This window comes from Trachemys scripta, chromosome 10 (genome assembly GCF_013100865.1).
Source record: "Trachemys scripta elegans isolate TJP31775 chromosome 10, CAS_Tse_1.0, whole genome shotgun sequence".
Taxonomy (NCBI): Eukaryota; Metazoa; Chordata; order Testudines; family Emydidae; genus Trachemys; species Trachemys scripta.
The window spans coordinates 10,722,999-10,745,527 of record NC_048307.1 but is presented as its reverse complement, the minus strand read 5'-3'; the positions used below and the strand labels follow the sequence as shown (position 1 = coordinate 10,745,527).

General features: G+C 47.9%; 1 protein-coding gene across 1 annotated transcript; it reads left to right on the top strand.

Moving 5' to 3' along the window:
- Positions 1-879: 879 nt before the first annotated feature.
- On the top strand, positions 880-21,760 carry AMZ1 (archaelysin family metallopeptidase 1). The gene is made up of 7 exons (XM_034784427.1): positions 880-940; positions 8,429-8,762; positions 9,424-9,591; positions 10,526-10,654; positions 12,646-12,809; positions 14,939-15,115; positions 20,454-21,760. Exons 2-7 carry the CDS (start codon positions 8,459-8,461, stop codon positions 21,018-21,020), a joined length of 1,509 nt encoding a protein of 502 aa, XP_034640318.1. The 5' UTR covers positions 880-940; positions 8,429-8,458; the 3' UTR covers positions 21,021-21,760.
- Positions 21,761-22,529: the final 769 nt, after the last annotated feature.

Sequence of the window (22,529 nt, the reverse complement as noted above, 5' to 3'; positions counted from 1 at the left end):
ATTCAAGAGGGCTTTAGTACTCCTGGGCATCATCACATTGCTCAGCCCCCCGCTCATTCAGGCACACGACTTCTTTGCTCTCATCCATCCCCCAGTCCCTGATCTACACACACGACTAGCCATCAGGGCTAGGACAGAATTGAGACTGTCCACCCTGGGCATGGTCAATGCCATCCCAGCCTAGAGCCCTTACCTGTGAGCCTCCTCCCTGAGGCTAAGAGGAGATATTGCTTTCCCTGCACTGTTCCACCAAACCTCTTCCCCCATCATCTGGGCTGACCCTCCCTGGGCTGACAACAACCAGGGCACTCCTCTTCCACAGCACGGGATCCTGGGATGTCCTGGAATGACTATATCCCTTCCAGGGATTTGTAATTGACCCTCAATTATTGTGTCCTTTGAGAGGTAAAAGTGATCAAAGCAAAGTCCCCCCCAGCCTGATGGAAATGCTCTTCTGACGCACCACAGATCCGGGCTAGAACTTCCGAGGATCCCCATGGTCATGTCAGACCCCATAAACTGGCGCCAGGCCGTGTAAACGGCACCCCTTAACAACCGCAGCAGCGCCGGTGTGAACAGACCCTGCCCTGTGCTCAAACCGGCTGCCCTGGGACCCTTCGGAACTGGCATCGCTGCGGACACGTGCTCCGGGAACCCGAACTGCAAGGGAGAGACATTCACCCCGCCACCCCGTTTGGGAATCTCCCGAGCGCGGGTGCCCGGGAGGGGGGCGCTTCGTGGCCGGCCAACGCGGCCCGTTTCCTCCCCGGGAAGGCGCAGATCCCCCGCCCCCGGTCTCGCAGTACCAGCTCTCCACGGACCCCCCCGAACAGACGTCACGAGTCCTGGAGCCTCTCCATCCCCACTCACCCAGCGCGTGCCTCTCGCCTCCGCGCCGGCCCAGCCGCTGCAGACCAGGCGCCGGCTGCTGCTTCCCCAGGTAAGTCCTGCTCCTGCAAAGCGGCGCCCCGGCCTCTTTGCAACCCGGGATCCCGCGGCGCTGCTGAGCGGAGGGCAGCGCGGGCCGCCCCTCGCAGATAGATAACGGGGAGGGCGAGACGGTGCGGCTGAGGGCCGTGGGGAAATGCAGCCCCCGTCTCCCCCTACCCCTGCGGGGGAGTAACCATGCTGCAGCTAAGGGGAACACATGTCGGTGTGCGAAACAGTGAGCTCGCGCCCCTCCTGGGGACAGGGGAAAGCAGGTCACTAACTGCCCTGAGCGGGACCCCTCTGGTCAGTCTCCGCCTGGTGCTGGAGAGTCCGTGCCGCCTCCGTCTCCTTGCCGGCCGGAGCTCCCCCAGGGTGGGAATGCAGCCTGCAAGGGAGTCCCGGGCAGCCCCCTGCGGCGCTCTCTGCCTGGGCTCCAGGCATGTTCATGCAACAGCGGTTCAGGAAGGCGTGTAGCCCAGGCGCCCTGCCCTGGGACCTTGGGCTCAGACTGGGCGGGAGCTAATGCAAGGGATGTGCTCCCGGAGCCTGGTTGCTGGCACAGGGGTGGGGCAGCACTAGGGCTTAATTTGTGCCAGAGCTGAGGCTCGGTCCCTCGAGGCTTGGCAGTTCATGGGCACCAGCACCTCTGGGCTTGCGGCAGCCGTTATGAATGTAAAAAAAATTGCTTGAGCCCTGGCCCCTCTTTCATTACAAGGTAAGTACTGAGCCGTACCTTCCAGAATGTGGGTCAGACCTATGGAGACTAACCTATAGTAAGCCAGAGACCCAGCATGGATCAAAGCAAATACCAGCTCCTTGTACCTGACAAACGTGACAGGGTTGATGGGAAACCACTGCCAGCAGGGGAAAGGGTTGGGGGTAGTGTATCTATAGCCCAGCTCCAGGTCCGGGGGATACAATAAGGCTGGGTCTGTGTTTTAGGAAAACAAGAGGCTTACTAGTCTCTCCACGGGTAGAGGCTTTTCCCTGCCGTAACATTAACGCAAACATGTATTAGCCTCTCCCGCTTAGTACAGGAGCTGAACCTTGCTGCAGCTCTAGGATTGACTCAGTAAGGGGGAGACGGGTGGAATTGTTGCATTGTCAGTCCAGGTCCAATGGACTGAACCAAGCAGGAAACCAGCATGAGCACAGAGATTACAGCTGTCATCAAAACAAGGATGTGCTTTTACATTTTCAGTTTATTTAAAATAATTCTTTGAAGATATGCCTTATCAACTATGCTTAAGGGATTTTATGCAAGACAATGCAGTCCAGTGCTTAGAGCACGAAGTCAGATGAGATCTGGGATTTTATTCCTAGGTGTGCCGCTGGCTATAGGGCTTTAGGCAAGTCCCAGGAAGTTGGTGTAACTCAGTTTCCTAATTTGCAAAATTGGTAAAATAAAAAAAAAAACTCAGCTTGGTGGAATAAGCAAGGAATAATTAATGTTTGTAAAATGCTTTGGGCATCAGTGCAATGCATCTATATTTAAATAAAAATGAAATGTTACCATAACAACTGTCAAGGGGATAAATCAGAGCACAGATGTATGTGTTAAGCCATTATAACAAAACTGCAATTTTATTTAAACGTTTAAAACATTCAGGAAACTACTAGGGTCGACCTGTAGAAGCATTAGGTCAATCTACATGTGTGCAGGGAAGACTAAGGTGCCCTGAACCGTGAATGATTTGCACTTGGGTACTTCTCCAGCAAGATTTTTCTATTAAAAAAGTTATGTTAGATGATCTCCCTGCTTGTGTGCATATGTGGTTGCTCAGTTATCAGTTGCATGTGAAATAGTGGCATAGTTTGCTATGGGACGGGGGCAGGGGATTGCTCTTGTCCCCCGACTTTTCACAGGTCTATATGCTCCATCATGTCTTCCAGTCCCCACCTGACTTTGCAGGATATAACACACACAGCATTCTATCCACTGACAACTTTGCCCATCCCCTAGTTTTGACACCCTGATAGGAAGTAGCCAGCAGTATCTCCTCTAGGAACAAGGAAGGAAAAATACAGCCACACCACCATATACATACACATGGTAGCATTTTCAAAAGCACATAAGTGACTTACACATTGTTGAAGAAGGTGTCACCAGGAGCGGCGCCAGGGTTTTTGCCACCCTAGGTAGCAGCGCTCCTCCTCTGAGCATTCGGCAGGGGGAGTCCTTCGGCTCCGCATCTTCGGGGTACTTCGGCGGCGGGTCCAGGAGCAAGTGAAGGACCCGCTGCCGAATTTCCGCCGAAGACCCGGAGTGGAAGGACCCCCCCCACCGCCAAATTTCTGCCGAGGACGGCAAAATGCCGCCCCCCAAATCCTGCCGCTCTAGGTCACCGCTTAGGGTCACCTAGTGGAAATGCCGGCCCTGGGTGTTACCCATACACATTAAAATGAGCACGGGAAGAAATAGCCCATTAAAAAATGAATGAAATCATCTACTCATCAGTTCTTTTGGTGACTATTTGCTCCAACACTATATAAAATAGTAACAGTGACAGTAAGTCCCCCATTTCATTCATCCTACCTGCTGGCGGGTTGTGAGGCTGTAATTAATGTCTGTAAAGTATTTCGAACTCATCAGATGGAAGGTGCTATAGAAGAGGGCAAAGAATTATTATAACATGATCCATCGGGGAACACAACATATAAAACCTTTGAGAGAAAAGAATGATGGATCTGCTTAATACATATTAATACCCAAAGGAGTCTGTGTTGGAATCCACCCTTTTCAATAAATAAAACAAAAGCAAGGGGTTCCCCATGGAACCATTCAACCATATCTGCATCTTTAGGCACCTAAATACCATTACAAATCTAGCCCTTAATCCTGCAAACCTTTACTCACGAGTCATTTCTTTGACTTCAATGCTGCTAGCTGCATGAGGCTGATTCAGTAAGAGCTTGGAGGATTCTCTTCCCCCCTGCAATAATAATAATCACACCTACAATGTGACAGGTAAATTGTCTTACCAGTAATGCATATCTGTGCATGGGAAACCCTCTCAGCCATGGGAATGACTCATGCCTGGGAGACTAACTGAAGCATCTGTTTCAAAGTGACAAACATTTGTAATGTCTCCAGGAAAATAAGGCTGAGCAGAATCAGGTGGTAACTGTGGGGACAGGACTCTTTCATCTACCCTTATGGCATGAAGCACACAGGGCCCTGCACCTTCTGAAGCCATTTACCACCGTGCAAAGTGGGTGCAAAACAACAGTCCTGATTGGGTGGTACTTTACATTGATACAGTAATGATGAGTTGGGCCCTGGTGCATTTTCTTTTCTCCTTGAGCAGAGGAGCCTGATCTTGCAACATGCTGAGCACCATCAATTTCCTCTGAAGCCAGTGGGAGTAGCAGGTGTTCACCACCCCTCAAGATTGAACCCAGCAAAAAGTTTGTACTCCTTTGACCTCAACAGCTGGGCCCACTCAGTGCAGGATGCATCAGCCTAAGCATGGGAGTATGTGTAGGCAAGTACCACTGGGGCCAGGGGAACGCAAATTTTGTTTGCATGAGGGTTAAACACCCTGGCTTCTCTTAGTGCCCTCCCTTCCTCTCAGACCTTGACTCTCCTATACATCAAGAGTTCAGCCTCTTAGTCAAAAAGTCTTTTTCAATGCATGTCAACAAATTGAGAAAATTGCCTTCGGCCTTGCATCTCCCTTTGTACTGGAAATAAGAGGATGATCTGAAAGCAGCAGTAGCAAGCACTGATTGCAGATCTCGGGAAGGGACCTACTGAGTGATTAGAGCATTTGCTGATAATTAGCTAATGTTCTTTATATGCACACTCTGGGCTTTTCATTTAGGTTGACAGGCTATGAATTTTCTGCACTAGGACTACTTATTTACAGCAGAGCACCTAATTTAACCAATTAATCAGTTTTAAGAGACTCAGCTAGCATCCCTCAGACATTCAAAGTGCCTAGTAAAATTAATTCGTCTCTAAACACTTCACAGAAATTCAGAGGGGAAGAAACAAAATCTAAAAGATTCCTTCTCTGAATCTGAAATCCATAGTTTGTATGAAAGTGAGTAGAACGATGTATAAAAGAAATAGCTTAGATGGTGGTTTTAAAGTGATCTAAGCCCAGGTTAGGGCTAGATCACGGAACGTGCTGAGCAAATCCCATGGGGTTCTGGGCATTTTTTCTCCCACCAGACCAACACTACATATAATCTGTTCACCCAGGGCCCAATCCTGTCTCCTCTCAGTACTTGTGCTGTTTTATTCTACATATGTTCTCAATTATGCCGTTACTGTCACCTCCAAAACACATCTATCCTAGGGAGCAATGTCAATATATTGAGAATAATTTACAGAATTAGAACAAGAATAATTCATAAGTAATTGTCAATTACAGAGAATAATTTATAGGTAGCTGATTTACAAAGAGAATAATTTATGAGCAACTGAATTGCATGTAGAACCATTTATGGATAACTGTCAGCTCTGGAAGGAATATATTGACTATACCCAACTGAGAGATGAAGCTATATTTTTAGGTAGCGTTCCTGGGGGAAATATCAACCATTAGAATAAAGTTCAAGTCATAAACTCCCCAGTAAAAGTAGTTGTATAATATGTACAATATAGTGTAAAGTCCCAAGGTACTAACAAAAGACACACACACACACACACACACACACACACACACACACACAGAGTGAATGTTCTTCTCAGACGGTCCCATCTTACGGCATCTGCTCATCCACATAGCAATGCCTAGGCTGGAGTCTTACAGTTCATCTTACAGCTCCTGTAAGACTTCTTCAGTGCTCCAAGTCTTTGCTGGTCTGGAGTGTGAGAGATGAAAAGCCAAAGCCTTTGGTTCTAAGTGTGTGTATATCTCTAGGCAACCGTCAATCCACTGGATCATGGTGTGCACGTCAGAGGTCTAGTTAGGTGCCTGGTGAATCTGCTTATGGCTGACAAGCCCAATTTGAGAGTGACAGTTTGTTACAAGTTTCACAGATCCATGTGTTGTCTGAATTGGAGACCAAGATTATAGGACGCTGCTCTCTTTTTTTCTTGCTTTGCTTCCATTCTCTGGATCAAAGCCGCTTCATGTTGAGCTGCACCCAGTGCCAGATGTTCCCTCCAGATTGGATGGGATTCTGCACCCTCCTCCCAGCTTTCTACATTGATGTTGAATGACTTCATATCATTTTTGCACACATCATAGTATCACCATTATAGGGCGACTCCACTTTCTAGAGCCGTCACAAATCTCTGTACAAAATATTCTTGGGGAATACGGTCTCCTCCTATTCTCCCGACGTGATCGAGCCATTGCAACCTCCTCTTCTTAATAGTGGTTTCTAAGTGTGTCAGTGCTGCATGCTCCAGCACCTCTGTGCTTGGTATTTTGTCTTCCCACTTTATTTTCAGGTTCTTGTGCAGGCATCTCATATGGAAGCTGTTCAGTCTCCTGATGTGCCTAGCGTACGTAGTCCATGTCTCTGAACCAGAGAGCAGGGATGACATCACGCAAGACTTGTAGATTTGCATCTTCACCTTGGTCAATAGTTTGCAGCAAGTGAGATGTTTTTCTAAAAGATCTGGTCTAGGAATTATTTTGGGGAAGTTCTATGGCCTGTGTTATACAGGAAGTCGGACTAGATGATCACAATGGTCTCTTCCGCCCATGGAATCTATGGATCCATCCCTTGGCAGATCCAGCGGGTTGGGCACAAACAATGTTGTAGATGGTTTCTGAATGTAAAGCTTTGATTGGAGTAGGCCCCCACTGCCTCCCTCGGTACTACTGTGCCCTCTGCAATCCAAGGCATTGGGGCTGTTGGAATCCGAGGCTTGCAGACACAAAGGGATACTGCTCATCCCTTTCCCTCTCTGGAGCTCTCCTTTTCAGCCTCAGGAAGGCCACACAGAATGAGTCACTGTTAATGCTAGTTTACACACACTAGTCTTTCCAACGGTTACTTGTTTCGTTGTAAAGCATCTAGGACATACAGAAAAGTATACAAGTTGTATATAAAATTTGGCCCATGGTATTTATTAACAATTAATGAATTATTGTTAGCGCTACCCTATAGGGCCACTGATTATCATTCTAACTCCACAGAACTATGGCTGCAGGTGCCATTATCTAGCTGTACATATGGAGGTGGTGTTGCATTTGCAAGAGTCAGTTTCCTGGTGCAGCACCCTTGGCTGGAATGCTGTATTCCCTGCGCCGCAGACACACAGCAGGCTCGCCTCCTTTTACTATCATGCCAAGGTGTTTATCACTGTCTTGTCTTCTGCATTTCAGAAACACAAGCTTTGGAAAACTAAGCTGTGTGTTCTGCTCGTTTCCTCTTCACGGACAGGCTGTTGGCATCTGTCCCCAGCATTCCTCAGTTTTCCTTGACATTGTTTCACAGCTGTCAAGGAAATGCTTTTCTGTTTGAACATTTTCATTCTGTTGTGTCCAGCCGACTGGGCAGCTCCTTGAACCAAGGATTCAGGAAGAAAACTCCCAACTGTGAGCTATGTTGACCACGTTTGCACTGCATGGCTATTTCCACAACACTGACAAAGGCCCAGAGTCATTTCCCAGCATGCCCTGGGCTCAGTGTAAATCTGGGATGGATAGTCTTGGACAGCACTTCCCCGCCCCCTCTCCATCCACACCCCCCAAGTTCCTAGGCTAAGATGTAGTCATAGGCTAAGTCTAAATTGCAATGGGAGTTGAATGGGGCTCCTCTGAAAATCACAACCTTAGGCCTGGTCTACACCAGGTGGGGGTGGGGGAGGAGGGGATGGGAGGGGTAGGTGTCCATCTAAGTTATGCAACTTCAGCTACGTGAACGTAGCTGAAGTCAACGTACTTGGATCGACTTACCGCGGTGTCTTCACTGTGGTAGGTCGACTGCTGACGCGCCCCCGTCGACTCCGCCAATGCTTCTAATGCCGGTGGAGTACTGGAGTCAACGGGAGAGTGCTCGGTGGTCAATTTATTGCGTCTTCACTAGAGTGCGAGGAACTCCAGTGCAAGGAATCTGGAAATAACACGTAGTATCCTGGGAATATCATGCCTTTCAGCTGCAGGCTTTGATTTGCAGGGTGTTTACCTCCTTGTAATATTTACTGCATTGCACAAAGGTGCTCAGACATTACAGAGATGGGGCCCTATAAGTATCTAGCTAGATGGCTATGGATAAAGCAAATGAATGGTTTACTGTTAGTGTAAAAAGCTGCTAGAGGAAGCTACTGGCAGTGGTCTCTCAGAACCCAGGAACTATGCTCTACGTTCTTGTGTGCCATCCACTGGTTCATTAACTATTTACATATACATAGACACAGAGTACTCCTGTAACAAATATCACCACAAAAGTATATGACTCCAACCCAGCAGCACCACAGAACTCTGAGCACCCAGTGATATCTCAGCTGAAATCGTTAGGCAGATTTACCCAAGTGCAAATCCCCAGGTCCCCTGTGAGGCTAAATGCTGATGATTTGATTCACTTTCTACAGGCAGTGCCACAGCCCCCGGGCCTGTCAGCAATGTTGCAGTGCAGACATGCTCAGGAATTCAGCTTTGGGCCCCGAGCTCTGAAGGACGCACTTATCTCTACCAACCCTGCCCTCCAGGAGCTCTATGCCAAAGCCTTCTCCAGCACAGAGAAACTTTTCCTCTCTGAAGCATACAATCCCCAGAGGACACTCTTCTGTACTCTATTGATCAGGACTGCCTTTGACTGGCTCCTCAGCCACCCTGATGCCCCTGAGGACTTCGAGACCTTCTATCACTCCATGTTAACAAAGAAGCCGAGTTTCTGCCAGAAGCACATATACCTACAGCCTATAGGTAATGCGCATCTTTGATGTGGGACATTTTTAAAGAAATAGGAGTTTGTTGTTTTTTAAACATCGTCAACCCTCCATCGTTACCTCAGCCTCGTCTGTCCAAGGGCTGAGCCTGCGAATGGCCAGTGCCACAGCAAGGCCTTTTTGGACAACCTTTACTTGGGTAACCTGCGATTGATCATGCATAGCGGTGCTAAGGGCTGCCTTTGATCCACAGTAAAGAGCCATTGCTGACAACTGGAGGTTGGGTCCCACCCCAAGGGTATTATGTGCCCTTGGGAGTGGTTTCTCTATGTATAACTGGAAAGAAATACATACAAAATGGTGAACTAAGAAAGTGGTCCCAGAGACACCTCACCCCATGGCTAAGCTCTCTGCATGGCCTGCCTGCCCCCAAATGACTTCCTGGACACCCCACATAGAGCTAACTTCTTTCAGTGGCCTGCCCTGTAAATGACTAGACAGAGATACTCCCCACAGCACTTAATTCCCTAAGCAGCCTGTCTCTGAGAAACACCCCCCCGAGTCTGAATGACTGGCTCCAGAGACCTGGAAACCACCCTGAAAGACCCTTGGCAGAGCTAACCCCTTACCATACCTTTGACTAGCCCCAGAGAAACCCCTTAATATGTTTTGACCTGCCCCTGTCATTCTGCTCTTAGATCTAATTGAAGAGCCTGCCGGGATCTCGCTGCTGGATTCCCTCAGAAGCTGCCTAGAGTCTTTCTTCTTGGGCCTTCGCGTCAAGTGCCTTCCCTCTGTTCCCATCTCCTCCATCCACTGCTGCTATCGACAGAGCCAAGATTCAGACAGAGCGCAGCTCCATGCAGGTAAGGAGGGAGACGAGTGGAGCCAGCAGAGAAGTCCGTCTGGCACACTGGCTCACGACAGTCTCTCGGCCCACATCCGCTCCCTTAGGAAATGCCTGTGATATTATTTCTCTGCCTACACAGCGTAGGAAGGGAGGGAAAAGGGAGAAATCCTGTTTCCATGGAAAACCCAGCTTTTGGGGCTGGAAACCACAATAACTAACCAGGAGGGCAGTGCTCATCATACTTTTTCCTCTAGGTTTTTATTTTTCATTGTTTTTCTCTTTAAAGTCAGTTTTGCGAGGTAAAAGCTGCTGCTCACCTTCCCTCAGAGAGCACAACGGGCTTTTAGATTTCATTCTGTTTGACTATTTTATATCATTCCCTCATTTGTTGCCTAAAGCCAAATTAAATGAATGCCTGGGTGGGTTAATGCACTAGCCTTTCACACGAGGAAATTGGAGTTCAAATATCAGTTAGGTCTCAGGTGAAATGGGTTTGTTGGTTGCCAGGCTAGTGTTGCGTGACCATTCGTCCACAATGCAAGACCGCCACGCTGCTTGGTACAGCTGGCAGTGCGTGCTCCGGAAAGGCCCAGTGCTGGAGCAGTAGGGCTGTTGCAGGTCAGGGCTGAGGTGCCCATAGGGAAATTCTGTGCTCTGACCCAGCCTTCCTTTCTTTCATGTGGCTTGGCACAGGATTCACTCATTGTGTCTTTGTCCTTAGAATTCTCTTTTAGCTTTATTCCGTGCAGCAGCATCTCCAGGGAAGCCAGGTCTACTGGTGCCCAGAGTAGAGGGAATGGGTGATAAAGAGCAAGGAAGAGGACCATCCCCTTCACCCTGGATATTGAGTGCAGCACCTCCACCAGCTTGTGGCTTGGACTCCAAGTTCCATCCCAGTGACAGCAGAAATGGGGGACTGGATTTTTACCTTCCCTCTTCCATTTATCCAGATGGGATCCTGACCTTCCTGAAGAACAACAAGCCTCCAGATGCCCTGTGCGTCCTTGGACTCACGCTCTTGGACCTGTACCCTTGTGAGACCTGGAGCTTCACCTTTGGCAAATTCCTGCCAGGACAAGGTGCAAGTAACATCCTGTATTCTTCCCATGGGGGGAATGAACAAGAAAGCGCTTTACCTTAAACCACTGCTTGGGAGGCAGAGTAGCCCCACAACTTTAATCAAAACCCCAGTGGTAGGAAACTATTTCCCAACGTAAAGCATGGGAGCTCAGGACTCAAAGCCACCAAGAGGCTGTTGGTCCAGGCAGGGAAGGCTGACTAGCTACAAGCTGGTGACTAAACAGTAATAAGTCACCAGGACCAGCTGGTATTCACCCAAGAGTTCTGAAGGAACTCAAATGTGAAATTGAAGGTCGACTAACTGTCATCTGTACCCTATCATTTAAATTAGCTTCTGTACCAAATGACTGGAGAATAGCTAATGTGATGCCAATTTTTAAAAAAGGGCTCCAGAAGTGACCCCGGCTATTACAGGCCGGTAAGCCTGAATTCAGTACCGGGCAAACTGGTTGAAACGATAGTAAAGAACAAAATCATCAGACACAGATGAACATAATTTGTTGGGGGAAGAGTCAACGCGATTTTTGTAAAGGGAAATCATGCCTTACCAGTCTACTAGAATTCTTTGAGGGGGTCAACAAGCATGTGGACAAGGGGGATCCAGTGGATGTAGTGTGTTTAGATTTTCAGAAAGCCTTTGACAAGGTCCCTCACCAAAGGCTCTTAAGCAAAGTAAGCAGTCATGGCATAAGAGGTAAGGTTCTTTCATGGATTGCTAACTGGTTAAAAGATAAGAAACAAAGGGTAGGAATAAATGGTCAGTTTTCACAATGGAGAGAGGTAAATAGTGGTGTCTTCCAGGGGTCTGTACTGGGCCCAGTCCTATTAAAAATGATCTGGAAAAAGGGGTAGACAGTGAGGTGGCATAGATGATACAAAACTACTCAAGTTAGTTAAGTCCCAGGCAGACTGCAAAGAGCTACAAAAGGATCTCAAAACTGGGTGACTGGGCAACAAAATGGCAGATGAAATTCAATGTTGATAAATTCAAAGTAGTGTACATTGGAAAACATAATCCCAGCTATACATATAATATGATGGGGTCTAAATTAGCTGTGACCACTCAAGAGAGAAATCTTGGAGTCATTGTGGATAGTTCTCTGAAAACATCCACTCAGTGTGCAGCAGCAGTCAAAAAAGCAAACAGATTGTTGGGAATCATTAAGAAAGAAATAGATAGGACAGAAAATATATTGTCTCTATATAAATCCCTGGCACACCCACATCTTGAATACTGCGTGCAGATGTGGTCGCCTCATCTCAAAAAAGATATTGGAATTGGAAAAAGTTCAGAAAAGGGCAACACAAATGATTAGGGGTACGGAACAGCTGCCATAAGAGATTAATAATGACTAAAGGGGATATGATAGAGGTCTATAAAATCATGACTGGTGTGGAGAAAGTAAATAAGGAAGTGTTGTTTACTCCTTCTCATAACACAAGAACTAGGGCCCATCAAATGAAATTAATAGGCAGCAGGTTTAAAACAAAGGAAGTATTTTTTCACAATGCACAGTCAACCTGTGGAACTCCTTGCCAGAGGATGTTGTGAAGGCTAAGACTAACAGGGTTCAAAAAAGAACTAGATAAATTCATGGAGGATAGGTCCATCAATGGCTATTAGCCAGGATGGGCAGGGATGGCGTCCCTAGCCTCTGTTTGCCAGAAGCGGGGAACGGGCGACTGGGGATGGATCACTTGATGATTACCTGTTCTGTTTATTTCCTCTGGGGCATCTGGCATTGGCCACTGTCGGAAGACAGGATACTGGGCTAGATGGACCTTTGGTCTAACCCAGTATGGCCGTTCTTATGTTCTTAAGCCTTTAGGGGAGCACATGCCCCCACATTCAGTGCAGTGGAGGGTGAAGGGTTCTATTGGATGAAGCTAAGGCAGTTTCCCATCATGGGGCCTAAGGCTAGAAGCAGATGCTGGAGGCTGACATTAGGCTAAGAGGACCTGTCTCACTTTTATTTGCCTCTTTCTGTAGAAGTGGGTGTCTGCAGCTTTGCCAGGTTTTCTGGCAATTTCCCCCAGCCAGGCTGCACCACTTTAAATCCAGCTACCGGGCGAGAGGAGCTGCGCGAGGTCACCGAGAAGGCCCGAGACCGGCCGTTGCTGTTCAGTGTACTGGAGATGGTTCAGTGTTGCAAGGTGCGGTTAGCAATCTACACAGAAGCCAATGTCCTGCAATGTGGGGGTTATGTGCCAGCAGCTTGTGACAGTTTCCTGAAAGAGGAATGACACCGACCTAGCAAAAGCCATTGAAAGTTCCAGCAGTGTGCCTACGCTCACATAACGCTTTACATCTTCAAAGCACTGCTTGACCATTCCCCACAACACCCCTGCGAGGAGAGTCTAGTAGTTAGAGCAGGAGCTGGGACTCCTGGGTTGTAGCCTTGGCTCTGGGAGGGAATTGGGATTGATCATCTCCATTTTACAGATCGGGAGCGGTCACGTGATTTGCCTTGCATCACACTGTGAGTGTGTGGCAGAGCTGGGATTAGGAACCAAGTCATTTTTGGCTCCCAGTCTCATGCTCAAGACACTAGACGGTCCTGCCTGGCCAGCACTAGGTGGATGAATGGATAATACCTTCTCTATCCCCGAGTTGTCGTTCGTAGTCTGGTAGGCTTGTCACAGGCAGCATAGCAGAGTTGCGTGTCGAACGTTGTGATGGATGCAGGAGGCAGGGTGTAGGCAATTGCATCTCCCTCCAGTGGCTGGTGTCCATAGCGGAGGAAAACCTGGCGCTAATCCCTGCCAGGGCGAGCTCAACAAAAGGAGCCCGAGGAAAGTTTACACACATCTATATGCAAATATGTTCATAATCCCCATAGACATCTCCACTCCAGTGTTCCCTCTGAGACATCTCCTATGCTCTCTCCCCAGCTGTGCTTCTGGCTTGTGGTATTTCCTCACAGGGCTGGCCTCTAAGCAATAGTAGCAGCTCCTGCTGCTCCAGGGCTGGCCCTGTATCTCTCTCCCTCTCTGCTTCCCCAGCTGGCACTTGGCATTCCCTGCCCTGGGCTCCTTCCCTAGCTCCCTCTGGATCGGACTGGGAGCGGGAGGCAGCCTGACTGGATGACAGGGGAAGGAGAGGGAGACTCAATCATCAACATCTTTCATGCTGGACAATTGCCCAGAAAGTTGAAGTCAGCAGAGGCTGTCCAGAAGCTGGAAGGCTGGGAATTAAGTGCGTCTGGTACCAGCTCAGGGCAAGTAACTCAAAGTATATTAGCCTGTGTCGTGGTACTGAAGGACCCAGGTTCTGTCTCTGGAGGTAACTTGGGGTGGGCATTGTGACAGATGCGGGTCTCTTAACTGTTCCCCTCCTGCCCCCAGTGGAACAGTACGTGTCCTTCAGAGACCAATGACACAAGTCACACCTCCCCTTGAAGGAGAAGATGATGCAAATGGCTGCCTAGTGTTCCTAGGACTGTGACTAGGGCCCTACCAAATTCACAATCCATTTTTGTCAATTTCACAATCATAGGGTGTTAAAGAACCTGAATTTCAGATTTAAATAGCTGAAATCATGGAATTTCAGTGTTTTAATTGTAGGGGTCCTGACTCAAAAAGGAGTGGGGGGGGGTTCGCAAGGTTAGTGTGTGTCAGGGGTGGTGGTGGGGGGGGGGGTTTGGGGTACTGCTACTCTTACTTCTGTGCTGCTTCTGGCCAAGGTGCTGCCTTCAGAGCTGGACTCCTGGCCAGCAGCTGCCGCTCTCCAGCTCTGAAGGCAGCACAGAAGTAAGGGTGGCAATACCACGCCCCCCCCCCCAAAATAACCTTGTGACCCCCCTGCAACTCCATTTTGGGTCAGGATCCCCACTTTGAGAAACGCCGATCTCCCTTGTGAAATCTGTATAGTACAGGGTAAAAGCACACAAGACCAGGTTTCAGTCCCGGACGTGTTTTTCATGGCTGTGGATTTCATAGTGCCCTACCTATGCCTGTGTGCCACCTAAAGAATCTTCTCTCCGTTCCTTACTAAAACATCATCCAAACTCCCCCTTCTCAGCCCATGCATGGACATTGTCTCTAGGGATAGTCTGGGATTCAGGGTACTGAGTTCCCCTCTCGCCCCAGAAAAGGATCATCCCTCGGTGTCAGGGTTGGAGGGCATTAGTGGAAAAGTCTGGCGCATGCCCATGATTGAACAAACAAGGAGCATGGATTCCTCTTTCACTTCCCTGAATGAAGCAGGATTGAGCAAGAGGAGGTTGTGGTGAAAGTTTGGTTGGTTGGTTTTTAACAACAGAGCGACTTTGTTTTCCTGAAAGGTTACGTGTCATGAGATCTGCCACCTGATTGGCTTGGGGAACTGCAGATGGCTACAGTGCATCATGCAGGGCGCGCTGAGTTTGGACGAAGCATTGTTGCGGCCCCTGGAGCCCTGCCCAGTTTGCCTCAGGAAGCTGCAATACGTTGTGGGTTTCAAACTCATCGAGCGCTACAGGGTGAGATACGGACCGCTGAGTCCTCTTGGGGCAAAGGGGTAAAGCAAGGAGTTCTACAGCCAGGTAGCCCAGCTGCGAATCACAGCCTCTGGCCACCATGTTCAAGTAAGGGCCGGGCTCAGAAATGCACAGAGCTCTGCCCTGGCATTTGGCATGAATTACAAAGATATTTAACACAAGATCCAATAGACAGGGTGGGTATCCCATACACATTCACCGTGACTAATTCTTAGCACTTTAAACACAATCTCCAAAGCTCTTTGCAAACAATAATATTACAACACCCGAGCACAAAACTATTCCCCCCATTTTACTAATGAGGTAATGGAGGCAAAGGGAAAGGGACACAAGCAATGTCAGAACTGTGGTTAGCGTGTGGAAGTTCCTGGGTCCCAGTCCTCTGCTCAGACAGTGCTGTGTGACAGCAGGATTTCCTGGCCCATCACGGAAATGCTAATAGCACAACTAGCTTTAGACACCATCACTGCCCCTTAAGGCTGGAAGAAGCATCTCCCTTGAGTATCTAAAGTGCTGGACTCTAGTCTTAGGACAGGTGTATTACATAAAGCATCAAACGAAGCAAGCCTACAAGTCATGCTAAATGCCCTATCTTCTACATGATTTTATTAGTTCTTTAGCACATGAATCATCTTCAGAGACTGGATTTTTCCAGGCTTGCCTATTTTAAACTTCCGTGCATTGTATTGTCACCTTGTATAAGGTTAGCTGTGCAGTTCCAGGAAGTTTTCTAGGTTCTTCCCCCCCTCACCCCAAGTTCTTACTCATTCAGCTTGGAAGTGAGACATATTCATGCAGAAGGACCTCAACATGCTTTGGGGAGAACACACTACCTGGTTGTGCTGCCAGTCACTGAGAGGGTGAGGCTAGAACTAGTGCTCTTCATCTAGATCTTGGGCCATCTGCTCTACATCCAAAACTGAGTGGTCCTCAGACCCAGCCTCTCTGGGCTACTGTTAATACAAGTACAGAGCAACAATAGCAGCAGATTGCCCTCTGTAAGGCAGCTCTCTCTCTTTCCAACAGAGAAACACTATCTGAATTAAATGTTTCCATAACTGGTTTCCCTCCGCACCTGTTTCATTGCAGTAAATACTGTAATTAGCTCAGTTTCCCCTCAGCTACAGTGAAAGAAACCCTGAAAAAGAGGAGCCAACTCACTCCTCCCCCACAAACGTCACAACTGCCTCCAGGACAATAAAGCAGCAGCTTGAGTTGACTATATGCAGGGCTATATAGTGGAGTTGTGATCATCTCCATAAGGGGCATTAATGCAGTAGCTAAGTGCCTAGAAAGACAGGTTACATAGCTAACATGACAGCAGAGGGCACTGAGCATATGGAGGCAAAATCATGCCAGAAAGCAAAGTTGCTTGCAAAGTATATTCGGAGAGGCCACGGCTAGCCAATGCCCTGCGTTTGGAATCAGCTTTACCTTTCATTATTGCTTCTTCCGGTTGAGGAACCAATCTCCCTAAATTGCACAACAGCCCAGATCAGAAGCAACCAATATGGCTAATGTCTGGCACAAAGCTGTGCCTTTCCCATATCAGATAATGCTCCCAAGGCCAGAAATGGCAGCACGGGTCACGGGCAGAAGGGGCAGCAGGTGGAGGTAGGCAATCTTTCTGTAAGAGGATGAACTCTTGGCAATTAATTGATTTGAGTTTGCATTCAAATATGCTCTATTTTGACATCAGCCAGGGTTTGTTTTATCTTGACCCAAGTTAGAGCAAAAAAAATCCAGGCTGCACTTATGTTACACAGAGTTTCCCTGTTTCCCTTAGAGTGTCACAGGCTGTTCTGTGCGGCGAGCTCTCCCCGCTGCAACATTTCCCTTCAAGGCTGTAGTATAGAAGAGCAGCTGGATAGCGACTCAGGGTATGTCTACACTACAAACACACTCTGGGGCACTGAGTCTCAAAGCCTGAGACTACAGATTCGGGCTTGCGCAAGGACACTAAAAATAGCCATGTAGATGTTCCCTCCCATGCTGGGGCCTGAGCTCTGAAACGCAGGGTGGAGGTAGGTTTCAGAGAACTGAGCAGGAATGTCTATGGTGCTATTTTTAGTGCAGTAGCGCAAGCCCGTGCCTATAGCCCTGGCCTCAGAGACGCACTGCTGCAGGCGTTTCAGTGTAGCCAGACCCTAAGGGCTTTCCTTCACTGCAGCGTAAGCTCGAGCTCAGGCTAGCTGGAGTGAGAGCAGTCACACCACAAAACACTCAAGCAGCTCAGAGTCTCTGCAGCCCCACTGCCTTAGCACCCTGCTGGGCCAGCTAGCTCTAGTTTAAAGAACCAACTCAAGCTAGAGGTGGGCGTGCAAACAGGAGCTGGGGCGGCCAATGCTCGAGTTACAGTTCGAGCGAACACTGCAGCGAAGACGAGCCCTAACTTACTGCTCGGCCACAGACCCAGCCTTTGAGAAGAGAATTGGTTAAAAAGGCCCATTAATGGAGTAATGATGCTCAGATTGGGGTGTAGCAGGGTTTGGCTTGAAGCAGGGGATAGCCCTGTGTCTGTGGAGTTCATTCCCTCACTAGCTGATGTAAATCAGTCCTGCTACGGATGACTTCTCTCCGGCTCACTATGGAAGATATTTTTCCTTTTCCCCGTCAGAATGCAGCAAATGGCAGCTAATTGCCGACGACGACACCCCAGCAGTCCCTTAGGCAGAGACTTTGTTCTCTCTGCAAATTGCTCAGTTCCAGTTGTCTCACCTATAAACATCATCAGCAGGTCAAACTGCTCCCGCCTAACCACCTGCGCACTGATGGAGATGCCACTGCTGCGGCCGAGGACAGGGTGACCCTGTACTAAAATCTGAGTAGCACTGTTCCCTCATAATGTCAAAAAGTGGACTCTGTCCCCGCTGCCTTCCCATGGCCATGGATTTCACAGGCTCCTGCAGATAAGAGAAGCGTGTGCAGCATGCCCCCATCTGGTAAAGCAGCAGAACAGAAAAATGAAGCTAAAACCACACAAACCCTTAAATGGCTTGTTTAAAATGCACCACAGAGTCTGAAAGATAGAAAAAGATTCCACTCCCCTCCCCCCGCTCCATGACAGGGATTTCAGGGACAGCTCTTCCCTCTTCTTGACTTGAAATGAGCAAGACCTTAGAGCTGGTTGAATTTTTCTGTAAAAAAAAAAAAAAAAAAAAAAAAAAAAAAGATAATGCAGATTTGGCAACACCAAAGCATTTTGTAACTTCATGTCAGTTTCACCTAATCAAAATATTTTCACTGACATTTTTGAAAGTCTGTGTTATTTTTGGTTCTAAATGACAGAGTTTTGAATTTCCTTCAATTTGATATAAAAATCAAAAAGGTTTTAAAATGATCAAAATCAAAAAGTACAGGTTTGATTTTTGTCAAAACAAAATGTCTCTGTTAATCTGAGGTTAACTGTTTCCCCTACTTTTTGGTTTGCCAAAAATTAAAAAATTTAGTTTTCAGGTAGACCCAAAACGTTTACCCCCCGGAATTACCTGCGAACAGAAAAATCCCTTATTCACACATCTGTACCCAGCATCTCTGTGTAGATGTCTTGGCTTCAGCTATCTTTTTGTTTGGATACACGTTTTCCCCCCTCAGGTGGTTTTAGACTGAGTGGCAGTTCTGATTATTCTGGAGTTTCATTGATGTCTTAAAGAACCAGGATAAAATCCAGGGTGTAGCTGCAGCTTTCAGACAGCATCCCTGCCCCTCCCTCCACTCTGGACCCTCTGCAGGTTCTGATGCATGTTCTGTTGAACATGTGCATGGGTGGTCAGGGGTGTGCATACAACTGGCTTTAACTGTATAAAAGCGATCACAGCAAGGCAGAAAGAAAGTCTTCCCTTTGCATTTTTTCTTGGCTATAGGGAATCTCAACTGTTCAGATGCATCCCTGTACACACCCCTGGCTTGAAGTGGTTTCCATTGTATACACAGGCTTTACAGGTTGGGTCAATGGCACCCCACTATACAAATTGTTCCAGCACCCCTGCCCCTACAAGCAGAGACTGAAATAGGGACCATGGCTTCCTCGCCCCCACCCACTCAACTTGATCTCTGTACTGCTTCTGTCACTGGCCTGGGGAAAGAAGGCAATTATAGGGGGACTGGAAAGTTCTGGGAAAAGGGACCTCAGCATATGCCGATAAGGCCTGGAGTCTTAGCCAGAGTGCAACACTGATGCCCTCTGCTGGACCACACACGGCACCATCCTCACTAGGAGCAGAAAGCACAGTACACGCACATAATTAATACATTAACTACCAGCCCCATGCTAGTATTTTCTAACTGCTGCCACTGTATTTGCTTGAGGAAGTGTATAGCTTTGCAGAGATACCAGCTGGGGAGTAACAGAACACAAAGATGAGATACATCAGTATGTGAGAAGATAGGAGTGGGGGGTGTGAACACTAAGGAACAAAAAGAATCAACATGTCTGCCAGCTCAATAGACAAGGAGACCAAATTTTATCAGTTGGCAGCTGTCAAGTGCTTTGATTAATTCCCAAAAGCCTAAGGAAAAAGTGTGCCAGAAGCAAGCAGCTGTTGGACATATTATAGCATGAAAAATTTCTGAGATTTCCTTTTAAAATATTGTTTTCTATTAATGCTTTCCTAGAGCCCGGCCTTTCCTTGTATGTATTTAAGAGCAGCTTCATCTCTTCACTTGAGACTGAAAATGCATGCTAAATAGGAATGAATATGTTCGGGAAACAAGACTCCTCAGCTTTGCCTCAGGAGCATTTATATTCATGTAAACTAACTTCCTCTAGAGAGATGGCACTTGTTTTTGTGTTGCTTTTACACAGATTATATGGCACACAGAGATTCTTGCGGGGGGGGGGGGGTAACACCAGGGGAGTACACAGCTACTTCTCTACCATCATCTGTAAGGTACTCGTGCATAGTTTAGTCCCAGTCTTTTCTAGCAGCAATCACTGCAAGGAATGGTGCAGAACCACAGGCTGTGAAAGCATTTTTAAGTATTCCAGGCCCAGTCTCACCCAAGCAGGAGTCATCCCTGAATGATATTTGGAATGCTAGCAGTGTTATTCTACTCTTGTTACTGTATGGTCAAGATTTTAAAGTGTGCCTACTGATTTGGGATGGCTGAGTTTTGGGATGCCTAGCTTGAAATGCCTAAAAGGGGCCCAGTTTTCAGAGTGGGTGCTCAGCACCTCCTGGAAATCACACGCCTTTAAAGTGTCTTACAAACACCCCAAAATTGAGGGACCTGAGATTACCTGGCACTTTTGAACATCTTGGCCAACTTACATTGTTGCGCTAAGGCGCTCTAACATGAAAACCTTTTCCTCCCACCACAGAAACTCTATGCTTGGATACAAACTGTGTTGTCTACCTGGCCTAGTCAAGAGTCAGACCTATCAACATCGGAGGACATCCTGCCATTCAGCTCGGACTCTGGGATGTGCTGTGAGAATGACTCTGAGCCTTTAACTTCCCTGTCTGAGCCATTGACACCAGACACTTGCAGCCAAGCCTTTTCCATTGGGCAGGAGCTGGAGCACGACCAGCAGTTTGTGTCTCCGGCTGACACGCACAGCCAGCAGCAGCTGGGCAGGACCACCAAGTCCACAGATATCATTAAAGATTATGAACTATGGCTGGAAACCTGCATCGCTGCCCTGGAGAAGAACGTCTCTGAGGAGGAGCTGGCTCAAGTGGACAAAACTGTGGATGGCCTGGCTAAGTGGGAAATGTTTACAGGCCAGCTCCCCACCATGAGGAAGGATCTGCCCTTCCCCAGAGACAACGCAGGGCTAAGGAAAGTCCTTGGAGACAAATTCTCCTCCTTGCGGAGGAAACTGAATTATAGAAAACTGTCCAAAGCTGAATCTTCCCCTCATCGCTGGAGTTGGGAGGAAAACTAGCGCTTGGTCTGACTTGTCCTTCCACAGTCCTTGCTCCTTTCTGAGCTGGGAAAAGCAAGTTCAGCTCATCATTTTGATTTAAGTTTTGTTACGATTGCCATGCATTTGATCGTTCTCACCAGAAGTTACTGTCAGGCTGAGAAGGAAACAGGAACTCCCTCCTGAAATGAAAGATGTTTCTTTTTCGGAGGTTCCGAACGTGGAATTTGTTTCAATCATTCAGGTGTTTTAAGAGCTTATATACATGAGAAAGTCGCACCGGATGAACCCAAGCTGTGAATCCAAACACGCACAAAGCCCTGTGTGGATGCTCATGTTTTGGTATCAAAGTGGCATATTTCAGTTTGGCTTAAGTTGGCTGGAACTGGTTTATGTTAAATCAAAACAAGAGAGTGTCCACGGAGGAGTATGCATCAGCTTAACTAAAACTGGTTTAAAAACAGATGTAAGTTAAACCCCTGCAAACTTTCCAACATAGTCATGGCCTCAGGCTACGCAGCATTTGAGCTCTAAGCATGGAAACGGTTTCTTCATCGTGTTTTATACCAAATGTCTATTTCCAGCCATGTCCCTGGCCCACACGTTGCAGATTGCTCCAAGCACAGGCGCAGAGCTGAGGCTTTCTAACCATAGCTCTGTGGAGTCCGGGTGAAGAGCGGACACATGGTCTGGGGGAGGCAGAGAGGAACAGGGTTTAAAAGAGAACTGGATAAATTCATGGAGGTTAAGTCATGGATGGGTAAGGAATGGTGTCCCTAGCCTCTGTTTGTCAGAGGGTGGAGATGGATGGCGGGAGAGAGATCACTTGATCATTACCTTTAGGTTCACTCCCTCTGGCACATCTGGCATTGGTCACTGTCGGTACACAGGATACTGGGTTGGATACTTTGGTCTGACCCAGTATGGCCATTCTTATGTAACAGGCAGGAGGGGTACAGCAAACAAGCAAGCAGTAAGAACCCTTTCTGCTTATCCAACATAATCAATGGTGTTAGCTTCAAGGGAACTCGTGGCTCCCCTTCCTGTCCCCAAGACCCAGGTCTCTGCTGCACACGCATGGGTGCCTCTCCTGAGAGAAAGCTGCAGCAGAGCCCGCCCTGCAGTTGCTACTACAGGCAATAACTTTCCAGTTATTTATAGCTCGGCGCTCCAGAGGCTGACCGTTTTTCAAGCCCTGTAATAGTGAGAGACGTGTGTGCTGGCAGGGGCGGACTCTCCCCGTTATAGTCTCACTCAGAATTCCAACACTGATAATACACTCATCAACTTGCAGCTTCGTGGTCAGAGTTCAGATTGTTCTGATCTAAAAATACCTTTAATTCCCAACTGTCCAAAGGAGAAAGGGAAGTAAAACTGAGTCCATTACATTCAGTGTGTGTGTGTGTGTGGGGGGGGGGGGGGGGGCGCGTTTTCCCCCCGGGGGGGGAGCTTTGGGCTTTAATGAGAATACTAAGCATGTCTCCTGCCCGCCCCCCCTACAATCTGAGATTGAGGAGGCCACAATAAACT

Bases quoted from the DNA above. Each gene is read 5' to 3' on its own strand.
- AMZ1 (XM_034784427.1), top strand. From the start codon at position 8,459: ATGTTGCAGTGCAGACATGCTCAGGAATTCAGCTTTGGGCCCCGAGCT. The intron at 10,655-12,645 runs GTGCAAGTAACA...CTCTTTCTGTAG, and splicing joins CAAATTCCTGCCAGGACAAG to AAGTGGGTGTCTGCAGCTTT. The intron at 12,810-14,938 runs GTGCGGTTAGCA...TTTTCCTGAAAG, and splicing joins AGATGGTTCAGTGTTGCAAG to GTTACGTGTCATGAGATCTG.